This window comes from Schistocerca serialis, chromosome 6 (assembly GCF_023864345.2).
Source record: "Schistocerca serialis cubense isolate TAMUIC-IGC-003099 chromosome 6, iqSchSeri2.2, whole genome shotgun sequence".
Taxonomy (NCBI): domain Eukaryota; kingdom Metazoa; phylum Arthropoda; class Insecta; order Orthoptera; family Acrididae; genus Schistocerca; species Schistocerca serialis.
In genome coordinates, this window is record NC_064643.1 from 310,853,258 (window position 1) to 310,865,015 (window position 11,758).

General features: G+C 43.9%; 1 protein-coding gene across 1 annotated transcript; it reads right to left on the reverse strand.

Moving 5' to 3' along the window:
• Nucleotides 1-644: 644 nt before the first annotated feature.
• Nucleotides 645-11,382, reverse strand: LOC126484018 (ejaculatory bulb-specific protein 3-like). The gene is made up of 2 exons (XM_050107343.1): nucleotides 11,187-11,382; nucleotides 645-1,046 (listed from the first exon to the last, which is right to left on the reverse strand). Exons 1-2 carry the CDS (start codon nucleotides 11,380-11,382, stop codon nucleotides 856-858), a joined length of 387 nt encoding a protein of 128 aa, XP_049963300.1. The 3' UTR covers nucleotides 645-855.
• Nucleotides 11,383-11,758: the final 376 nt, after the last annotated feature.

Below are 11,758 nucleotides of genomic sequence, written 5' to 3' on the forward strand. Positions count from 1 at the left end.
CGTGTCTTCTTGCTTGCTAGGCAGTAATGTCACCCACTACACCACCGTAGTACGATGGTCAATATCACTGCACGAACTACCTAAGCTGAGTGCCCTCCCCAACACAATATTCAGTTCATTTTCCCTTACATATTGTCACTACTGCCAGGGCTCTCGGATATTGGCAATTGTTTGTTAAAAAACTTTGTTAGAGTACTGAGTACGTTGGGTTTCTAATTGTATATGCAAAGTTTTATCTAGTGGCTCGTCCATAATTTATAATTCTCAAATTATGTTTTTATAGGCGTAATGTCAATAAGGTGTCTTAATTATAAAGTGTGACTACCAACCATGATTCCATCCCGCTTCCTCTTTGATGGTATTTGAGATATACTGTGCAAATGTGGTATGACTACGGAATCACGTATCACTATTCTCCCAGTCGATTTTTTTATTACTAATAGAGATGAAAGTGTAACAATACCTGGAACTCACTACGTGGTAGCCAATCTTCCAAAGGTTTCATGGCTGTCATTGTTGAAGGTAAACTCTGCTAATTTGGAGGGCAGCGTACTGATCAAAGTTTTTTCTTATACAAGAAATAATACGTGAAAAATTGAAACGAAATACATTTTGTCGTAATGGATGAAGACTCACTTTCAGAATTTCACAAAGCAGTGTCTTATTATATTTTTTATCAAGTGAAGACCAGATATAGCTAGTACAAATATTTTAACATTTTGTTACACTGTTCAAATGCTACAACTTCTCATGAAGATAAGAAAAGTATTTGTGTCTGGCTCTCTGAATCACCAAGACGAGTGGTGTAGAATGAGGGTATTTGTCACATCTATAAGCCTCAGTGTTTTATAATGCTTATTCGCGCAGCTCCTTCTCCCTGTTCTCGTACTTCTTGCTGTAGGTGCCATCGGGGTCGTACTTGGCCTTGAGCTGCGCCCAGACGTCGGGCTTGTGGTTGATGAGGTGCTTCAGCACTTTCTTTGTGCCCTCCTTCTGCTTGTCGTTGCACTTGGCGCATTCGCTGCTTAACGCGTCGGGGATGATTCCTGCAAGGAACGAAACAGTCCCTTTAGCTTCATTACATTACAAGTTTACTGAAAGAGGAACTGTTTCAGTTGTCTGTTTAATCGACGACAGTTAGCAGAATTTTATGGAACACGCATTCACAACTTGCTGAAATCTGTAAACGAATTTTATTTGTCATTTCTTCCACAATTTCTCTTTTGGTTGTTTGTAAAATTAAGAACAGAATGAATTATATTTCTCACTGTAGAGTGTACGTTTTGTTGATTGTAGATGACCTCAATAGAAGCCTTTTACTGAATATCTTTTTTTTAAACCTTTTTCTGATGTCTTCCTTGTTTCGTCCATTCCGTGTAATCTTACCTCCTAAGCAGAAATCCCTCACTTCCTCCATTACAGAGCCATTCACAAGGTTAAACTCGTCGTTATTCCCCTTCTGTTATCCTTTGCTTTGTTTGTCCTTACGCCATAGGTCTTTTTTTATTTATTTGATTTTTATCGGTGTCTGCGAGCCTTCACGTTGACATCTGTTACCCATGTGCTTTTACGCGTTTCTCGAAATTTTGTTTCACTTGCTTGTTTCGTCAGCTTGCAGGTATAACAACGTAAAAGAATGCAGCGATCAGTTTGGAAACAAAGGGAGGGAGCCCTTAACAACCCGGAATAGCCGTAAAGTGATGTTCGTGCTGCATAATTGGCAGCATACAGACCACAGACGCCTAAGTTCCACCACCACTCTGACACGCACTTTTAACTTATCACAGACAGTCATACAGGCACTACTTTGGAACGGTAATACATTCTCTCTTAAGCGATTGTCACTATTGTAAAGATTTACTAGAAGCGAAAATCATATTATTTATCGGAAAAAGGAACTAGAAGCTTTTTATTAGCAGTCTTATATATTCTGCCTACGACATCAATATTAACTGGTAGAGAGGATATAGACTACACTGAGAATTTCTTCAAAACGTTTTTTTTTTTAACGTAGAATACTCTTCTTCCTGTACCACAGCCAATATCTAACCCGGAATTGCCCTCAATGCATTTAATAAAATCTCGATAAATTCTAAGTTGAAAATGAATTTAGTGTTTGACCATGTGTGCTCATTATTTCACATAAAACAGGATGAGCCGTACGACTGAGGCACAGACCCACATTTATTTCATTTGAACCCTTTTCTTGTTTTCATGGGCAAACGCACTGACCTTCTTTAAAATAAGTAATGTGCTTTCACTCTACATCCGTTGTAAGGAATCTGCTATATGGGATTTTCTCTTACCCTTTAAAGTATTAATAATAGCTAAACCCAGTTACAGAATATATCCCAAAATTGTCTTACAAAATTATAAATTCGGAATACTTTTGAAATTTCCTTCGATGTAACTGAAAAGAACTGGAAGTGATTCATACGACTTTCTCTTGCAGCATTGGGACAGAACATGAAATATATTTCTCCTAAGCAATACACACCCATTTAATGCGCTCCCATGGAGAAATTTTGCCACTGCATCACTGACAATAATAAAACTAATACCTGTGATTGTCGACCAAAGTTGTTTGGTTCGTTTCGCATCCAATACTTAAAGACTGATCTGACTTCCTTAGATATTTTGAATGCATTAAAAATCGATAGCGGAACCTAAAGTAGACGAATGTATCCATTTAAATGGATGGAGAATAATAAACAAATTCACTAGGAAACCAAGAAAACTGTAATTTATCAAAAGCAGTACCTAACGTTAGGTCAGTTCCAATGAATCACATTCTTATTGAAGACCAGAGTAACGTAGTGACATAGGAGAAAGCTGAATACTCACGAACAGAATTTATAATTCAGGAGGAAAGAGGCAAAGGTTCGTCTCAAATTGTTAACAGAGAAATATCCCAAGAAACAGTGTTAGATCCTTAGTGAAACGTACTAAAATCTCTAAGAGCTCACTTTTCTTGTATTAAATATTAAATCTTTTACTTTTTATTCTCCCCCTTAACTTGCTTACTTAATCTGATCCTCACGCACTTCACATTGTACAGGAATGTCAAATGGGTGGCTTATCAACTTGACTTCTACCTTCTTTTTTCTTATATGATGATGAGAAGCAGTAGTGATGAATTTCGTGATAAACTGACATCAAAATTGGGGAACAACAAGTAGAGTAGGTGGAGGAATTCTGCTACTTGTAAGTAAAAGATCACATGGCACAAGAGTAAAGGAGGTCTTAAAAAGCAAACAAACAGATGCAGTAAGGGCATTATTGTCCAAAAGGCTACCATTATCAAACGTGGACCACAATTTGAGGAAGAACAACAGCATTGTATGGTAGTGAGGCAAGGGCTGTGAAAAAACTGGAAAAGAAGACAATCGAAGCATTCGAGATGTGGTCATAAAGATGGATGCTGAAAATTAGATGGACTGATACGGAATGAGAAGAGGAACAAGTGGAATACACTGACCCAAAAAAAGACTAGGATAATAGAAAATTTGTTAAGACATCAAGGAATACCTTCTATGGTACTTTATCAAACTGAAGATGATAACAACTGGAAGAAGGAAGGAAGATTAGCGTTTAACGTTCCGTCAACAGCACCGTCATTAGAGGCGGAGCACAAGATCGGATTACAGAGGGATGGGGAGGAAATCGGTCGAGCCTTGTACAAAGGAAACATCCCAGCATTTGCCTGGAGCGATTTCGGGGAATTATGGGACACCTAAATCTGGATATCTGGACGCGGATTTGAACACAGTCGTCTTCCCGAATGCGATTCCAGTGCCCTAACCACTGCGCCACATCGCTCGGTGGTAAGAACTGCGGGAGGAGGGGGGGGGGGGGGGGGGGTTGAGAGGAGGACAGGGACTGGAATGTCCCTAACATATAAGTGCGGACATAGTATAAAAACGTTAGTACGCAACTGAAATTCATCGCGGGGTGCTTCAAACCAGTCAGAGGTTGATGACCCGGTAAAAAACTTCGTCTGCTGAAATTATGGGCCCACAGCGGCTTATGAAAGTGGCAGGAGAGAGAAGGGAGAGGGAGCACCCTTATCTTTTGGCGACCCTCCTTCTTCGCGTTGAAGGACATAATACGACATGGCGTTAGCTAACAATGTGGCTATTTTATGTGAATTGCAGATTTAGTTCAACTGGTGATACTTGATACAATATCAGCCGTGTCATGAGTTTTATTTAGAAGTAACTACGTTACAGTCCGCAGCTCGTGGTCGTGCGGTTGCGTTCTCGCTTCCCACGCCAGGGTTCCCGGGTTCGATTCCCGGCGGTGTCAGGGATTTTCTCCGCCTCGTGATGACTGGGTGTTGTGTGCTGTCCTTAGGTTAGTTAGGTTTAAGTAGTTCTTAGTTCTAGGGGACTGATGACCATAGATGTTAAGTCCCATAGTGCTCAGAGCCATTTGAACCCAACTACGTTACACCTGCTTGTTCATTCCTTACCGCTAAAGGTTCGAAGAAAGTCAAAGAAGAAAATTAACATGAGTACGCGTGAGAAGATCTGCCAATTGCAATCAAAGCGCCTCACAGCTGTGACTTTGTTAGCGACACACAAATTATGTGAACAGCAAGACAGACAGCAAAGTTATATTTGAAGGTCTCGGAAGCAGGCTGCAGTTGAATTGTGTTTATAGTTCATGATCGAGATATTCAACTATTTGATGGAAAATACATTGGAAAGTATCCAGTCAATTCCGTCACACTACCAACATAAACGATCTAAACAAAGATATCTGCACACCCCTACGTAATGCGGCATTGACCGCTAGGTGTCACGAGAAGCGAACCCGCCAGTATGAAAGGAGGCGGTGAATACTGTCTAGTCAGTAGAGAAGCAGTAAAAGCAGAATGGATCGGTCAAGAAAACTCAGTAACCTCGAACGTGAATTAGTCATTGGATGTCACCTAACAATACCATCGGGTTTATTTGAATCCTTCTGAAGCTGCCCTAGTCGACTGTTGGTGAAGTGATTGTGAAGTGGGAAAGCGAAAGAACAACCACAACCAGTCCAACCACAACTCGACCAAGACAGCGAGACCTCATGTACTGACGGACGGGGGCTGCCGAACACTGACGAGGGCAGTTAGAATCGCATGAAATCAGCGAAAGGAATCATTCGTGAGTCCCGAAGTTCTACAGCAGTCCAGTTAGCACGATTACTGTGTGGAGGGAGGTAAAAAGAAAGCTGTATAATGGTCGAGTAAGTGCTCACAAGCCACACATTCTGTTGCTAATGCTAAGCAATGTTTGAGACACTGGACAGTGGATGACTGGAAACGATGAATCACAAAATACGCAGTGGCAATCCGACCGGAGGGATTGTGTTTGGCGAATTATGCTTCCTACACCACCAATAACCATTATTACATTAACAACAGAAGAATAAGCACCTAGAGACTTTAAATCAGCGTAACAAAAACAAATGGTTCAAATGGTTCAAATGGCTCTGAGCACTATGCGACTTAACTTCTGAGGTCATCAGTCGCCTAGAACTTAGAACTAATTAAACCTAACTAACCTAAGGACATCACACACATCCATGCCCGAGGCAGGATTCGAACCTGCGACCGTAACGGTCGCTCGGTTCCAGACTGTAGCGCCTAGAACCGCACGACCACTCCGGCCGGCCAAAAACAAATGAATCTAGCAATAACTCAACCTTATAAACCTAAAATTAATCGAAAATAATTAAATCTCAAACAAAAATAACCTGGAGAACGTTATCTGGCATCAAGTGTAGCCCCAACAGTTAAGCGTGGAGGAGGTCGTATTACACCATGGATGTATTCTTCGCGGTTTGGTTGTGGTCCCCTTGTTGTGTTTAAGAATAAACGCGGAATAACATGAACACACTGCATACAGTAGAGGAACAGTTCGGAGAGTATGATTGTTATCAGAATGACAATGCACCTTGTCTTGTAGCAGCATCTGCGAGGCTATAGTTTGCTGACAATGACATACCTGACATAGACTGGGCTGCTCAGAATCTCGAACTGGACCCAGTGTAACATCTGTGTAATGAATTAACACGAAGACTTCGCTCCATACCCTGGCCTTTTTTCAGTGTATTCTTGAGGAAGAATGGGCTGTCACTCCTCCGCAGACATTCAGCCGCCTCATTGAAAGTGTCCACAACGGGGTGGAAGCAGTCAAAAAAGCCAAGGTTTCGTCTCATCCCATACTAATGTCGGCCACTAGGTGTCCTGATATTTTTCATCAGACAGTGAACAGGTTTGTTGTGTATTTATGAGGATAAATAAATTACCACATAGGAATTCATAATAAACGACCAAAAAATGTGTCGTTTAAATTCTCATGGGGAAGTCTGCAGGTATCTACGACTAAATGTGTTAATGCTGTCAAGCGTTTTTATTCCAACTCACCTGAAGCTGACTACGAAGTCTCACTGTTAACGGTCTTTGAAGCCATGTAGCATTCTGATGTGGAAGTAAACTTCCTACACTACACACCCTTGCAATTCACAAGCGAAACTTCGGGAAATAATAAGATGTTGGTGTGAAGGTACCGAAGCACAATATACGGCCTGTCGTCGTTAAACTGATGTCCTTAATTTCCATTTTTGAATATTTAAATTTGCTTCATCCTTTATCCTAGTGTCGTAAATGATATTCAGCGGGATACATCAGCGACGCTGGGCACACAACATTGCCACAAGCGGAGTAAAAACTATACTCTGCACACTCTATTTTCTTAAAAGAAAATAGGCAAGTTTCCCTGAAGCAAATTGTTCGATAATGACGATGGCTCGAGAAAATTGGTTCTGTATGACATATAAGCATAGCCAACGCCAAATTCACTTCTAGACAATGCTCACAAGAGTATCCGTGCTTGTATTAAGGTCCTATTACGGTTCAATTTTGGCATAAATTTTCTGTAGTCTGTGTCAAGCACGTCACTGGTCACATTTACACTCATCACACGGAACATTATGATCACTGAATTACTATGGATACAAAGTCGTCTAGGTGATGGCAGTGTCACCTAGCGAGGAATGGCTGCTAGTCAGATACATGCTCGGTGCACGTAGAATCAGTGAGTCTGTTGTGTGTGCCGAGAGTGAGGAAGGCGCGCTATCTATCCGAGTCTGACCAAGAGCAGATTGTGATGGCCCAAAGCATTGAAACGAGCAATTCGGAAAGTATACGACTTGTTGGGTGTTCGAGGAGTGCTGTCGTGAGTGTCTTCAACACTTGGCGAAACCAAGATGAAACCGCGTTCAGACATCATGGGGTTGGGTGGCCACCCCTCATTACAGATGTCGGACGTCGTAGGCTGAGATGACTGATCAGAGAGATCAGGCGGCGAACTGTGAAGTAGCTAACATCAGAATTTAACACTGGACACAGAACAAGTGTGTGTGAACACACAGTACACCGAGCATTCAACGGGGGTCTCGTCAGCCGACGAATCATCCATGTGCCAATGTTAACACTACGACATTGGCATCTACGGCTGAAATGGGTAAATGACCATTGCCACTGGACGTTGACGCAGTAGCAGAGCCTCGTATGGCCTGCTGAACCCCGATACCTTCTTCTTTATGCCGATGGGAGGGCGCGAATTCGTCGTCTTCTAGGGGAACAGGACCTTGGAACCTGTACTGTGGGACGGAGACAAACTGACCGCGGTTCCATTATGCTATTGGGAACATTCGCGTGGGCATCCATGGGTCCAATGGAACTCGTGCAAGGCACCATGAAGGCCAAGGACTATCGTACACTGGTTGCAGACCACGTACACTCCTTCATGACGATCATGTTTCCCGACGGCAGTGGCATTTTTCAACAAGATAATGCACCATGTTTCAAGGCATCTGTGATGGAGTGGTTCGAGGAACACAGTGGCCAGTTCCAATTGATGTTCTAGCCACAGCTCTCCGGATCTGAGCTCGATCGATCTGGAATGTGATTGAACGTGCCTTCAGAGCTCGCTGCCACCCTCTCCGGAATTTACGGGAATTAGATGACTTGTGTGTGCAGATGTGGTGCCAACCTCCTCTAGCGACGTAACTTAAAAAAAGGATGTTGCGAAGAGGGGAGGGGGGGGCTGTAAAATGCTGAATTTCGAGTGATGGACCTGCTTTATGGGCAGAGCATATCGTCATCATCATAGTGTATCATCTTACCGATGCAGAAAGTGGCAAAAGGTTCGTAATCTATACAGTAATGTTCATGATAGACAGGGGGCCCCAGCAGTAATGGTCGATATTCTGGGATGTGATCAGGTACCATTATTCAAATCAAAGAATCATCTTCCATGCTGTGACACAAATCTCTTCTAGTGCAAACTCTATACTATACACATTATCAAAAGATGTGGTATGCACCAAAACGAGAAAAAATTGTCTCCTAAACATGGGCTCTAAAACGCGTAACTTAAGAACTGCGAGCACTTACTCAGTAGCAGAGGTAGTGAAGATGAATAAGAGCTTATAGCTCTTAGCGTATGCAATTGTTTTTAGACATTCTTGTTTTGAACCATTCTACCACCTCCCAAAACATGGAAAGCAAGTGTGTTTCACAGTATCGATTACGAAAAAGTGCTCGTATCCCTTAAGATACGCATTTTAGAGCCCGTGGTTTGATACGAATCATCGTTCATGTCATATCCCTGAATACTGACCCCTCCTCCTGGGCCACCCTGTGCAAACAACCGGGAAAACAAATGCAGCATCCTCAAGGACAAGGTAATTTTATTGATGAGTGATGTGACAGGTAGTTCACAACTGAACGAGTTTGTGATAAATTCAGCCAACCATGAGCTGTGTAAGGGAAAGTGAAAATTTCTGCCGGACTAGGCCTCGAACCCCGATGTCCCGCTTTATGCGTGAGGTCGCGTTGACCGCTTTGGCTGTCAGTGTACGACCCAGGGTCAGACCCAAACCTCCATACCTCGTCGTTCCTGCGCCATAACCTGTACTCGTGGACACATTTTGTATTTCCCGTGCAATGGAGCACACTTTAATTGAAAGTCGTTGCATGGCCTCGGAGGTTAAATACGATATTGCAGCGTCCAGGTCGCATGCATGCATGTTCGTCCGAGGAAACACTGAGTGTTTCTTCTTAACTACACAGGCACTGCAATTTGGTATTTATCTGCCGATACCGGGCAGTGATTTTCAGTTAATATGTCCTCCCTTGTACGGAAATTTCAAAATGTGTGTACGAGTACAGGTCGTGACGCAGCAACGACGACAAATGGAGGTCTGGGTCTGGCCGTGGGTAAAGCGGGAAATCCGAGTTCGAGTCCCGGTCCAGCCATCATTCCCTTATACACCTGATGGTTGTTCGTATTCGCAACTGCGAATACATTTCACGCATTTCACAACGGCTGTAGTCGCATCGGCTCCTGTTCCTAGGATATGCATGCATGCCCGAAGGAACATTGCATCATTCTTCTTAACAAGGCCGGGACACACGTGATCTGCGCATGCAGACGGTTCCCGACGACTCATGCTTAAGCAGCAGGTGTGATATGTGCCCAGATTCCCTCCCTATATGATGTTGGGTGACCACGGCTGCTCGCATACTGCGTTGACCTCGACGTGCACCTGTACTAAGCGAACGTCTACGACCTGGTCTACAGGTCATCATTTTCTTTGGGCCTTTGTCCCACTTCTACGAGGGGTCGGCCCAGTTACTATGGATTTGGAGATGTTAGTGTCAGAGGGAAGCCGGATGCCCTTCCTGTCGCCAACCCATACCACTCGGAACAGAATTAGTGCATCCCAGCTGTCTGCATCTAGTGTAAGCCATGAAATAGTGCGAACGTTTTCAAATGTCTGCGAGTCGTGTAACTGAGGCGGTACGTGGGGACCAGCCCGGTATTCACCTAGAGGGATGTGTAAAACCGCCTAAAAACCCCATCCAGGCTGGGCGGCACACCGACTCTTATCAGTAATACGCCAGGCGGATTCGATCCGGGGCCGGCGCGCCTACCCGAGTCCAGGAAGCAGAGTATTAGCGCTCTCGGCTAACCTGGAAGATCTTCCTGGTCTACAGGTGTGATAATGTTTCATATGCCACCGCTGAAAAGAACGACGCATCACCAATATACTGTGCGCAGTACCTACAGCAATTCGTCGGCACGTCCATCCAGCTTCCTGCAAGCTCAGCGCAATTTCTGTCTGCAGAGTCAAAATAGAAGATGCACAGACACGCCTTCTAAGAGCCTTCTGATTGCCGATGATCGTGACAAATGAATTAGTAACACTACAATCCTTCGGCGTACACATGCACGTGCCATTGATCAGAGACCTTGAAAACGTTGCAATTTTTTCCTGTAGTGAATGAATGGCATTGTAGATAACTTCGCTGATGACGCTGTTATACAGAGAGAAAAGGTGATGCTAGGCTCTGATATTGAAATCCAAGAATACCAGAGAAACGATGCTCGGTGCTGGGATTGACCTTCAGTACAAACAGATGTAACGTAGAGTTCATAACTACACGGAGAAACCCATCATTACACGATCACAAGATTGCCGAACAAGTACTGACAGCAATCACATCTGTGTAATCGAGCGTCCACGTGAAACGAATAGCATGTAAGGCAGATTCCGGACTGAGATTCATTGGAAGGACCCTCAGAAAGTGAAGTCGATTAACGAATGAGGAAGTTTATGATTCACTCATTAGATCAATAACTGAAGCACTTGAATATTGCTCGTCAGCCTTGTACCCTTATCATAAAGGACTGATAGATGAAATGGGGAAGATCGAACGAAGGGGAGCGCATTTTCTCATAGGTATATTTACCAAGTCCGAAAGTGTGACAGAGATGCTCAGCCAACTACAGCAGCAGACGTTACAAGAGAGGCGTTCTACGGATGGCGTGATTTACCGTTTCTCGAAGGTCCCACAGATATATTGCTCTCTCGTGCATATATCTAGCGAAAATACTACGGAGGCAAAATTAGAGAGATCCGACTCAGACGAATGACTACAAACAACTGTAGTTCTCGAGCGCTATTCACGATTTGGACAAGGGAGAAGGTGGCAGTGGTAGCCTGCGAGACATACCATAAAGTGCCTTGCGGAGTATAGATATAGAGGTGTAGGTGGACGTAGGTGCGCGCAGCGTAGGTACAATCAATCACCTAACTGAGTGTCAATGTGTTCACGTAGCTACACTTACTCTTGAGCTCCTTGCCATCAGCAGTGCAGTTGGCGTCTCCATCCTCGAGCAAGCACTGCGCATAGCTATTGAAGAGACGGTCGTTCCCGAGGATGTGGTCCAGGTTGACGTTGTCGTACTTGGTGGTGTACTTCTCTTCCGCGGCGGTGACGGCGACCACGGCCAGCGCCGAGACGAGCACTAGAGCGGCCTTCATGTCTGCGGTCAGAGTGCGCTACGTCCCGCTCAGGCCTAAGTCGCTCCTATATACATCCGTCCCCACTATGCCAGGCCTGTTTTCTTCCATCCAGGGACGGCTTTACACGTCACTCACTGCAACTGCGTGACTTTCCAGTCTTTTCCCCTATAACCACATTTCTATCACCGGAATTCTCATTGCGAAATCCAGTGTACACGAGAACTCGTAATCGCTATGGCCTTTCCTCCAAGCAAGATCAACTATCAAGTCAACCTTAGCGTATATTCGCAATCGACTACTGATCGCTTTAAATCTCCGTTACCTTCAAGGAAACGTTAATAAATTGACAGAGTCTCTCACTTCAAATGGTTTTACCCTGAACGGCGTCCATAAA

Coding starts and splice junctions, on each gene's coding strand:
- LOC126484018 (XM_050107343.1), bottom strand. CDS start 11,382: ATGAAGGCCGCTCTAGTGCTCGTCTCGGCGCTGGCCGTGGTCGCCGTC. Junction 1,047..11,186: donor TGATGGCAAGGAGCTCAAGA/GTAAGTGTAGCT, acceptor CGTTCCTTGCAG/GAATCATCCCCGACGCGTTA.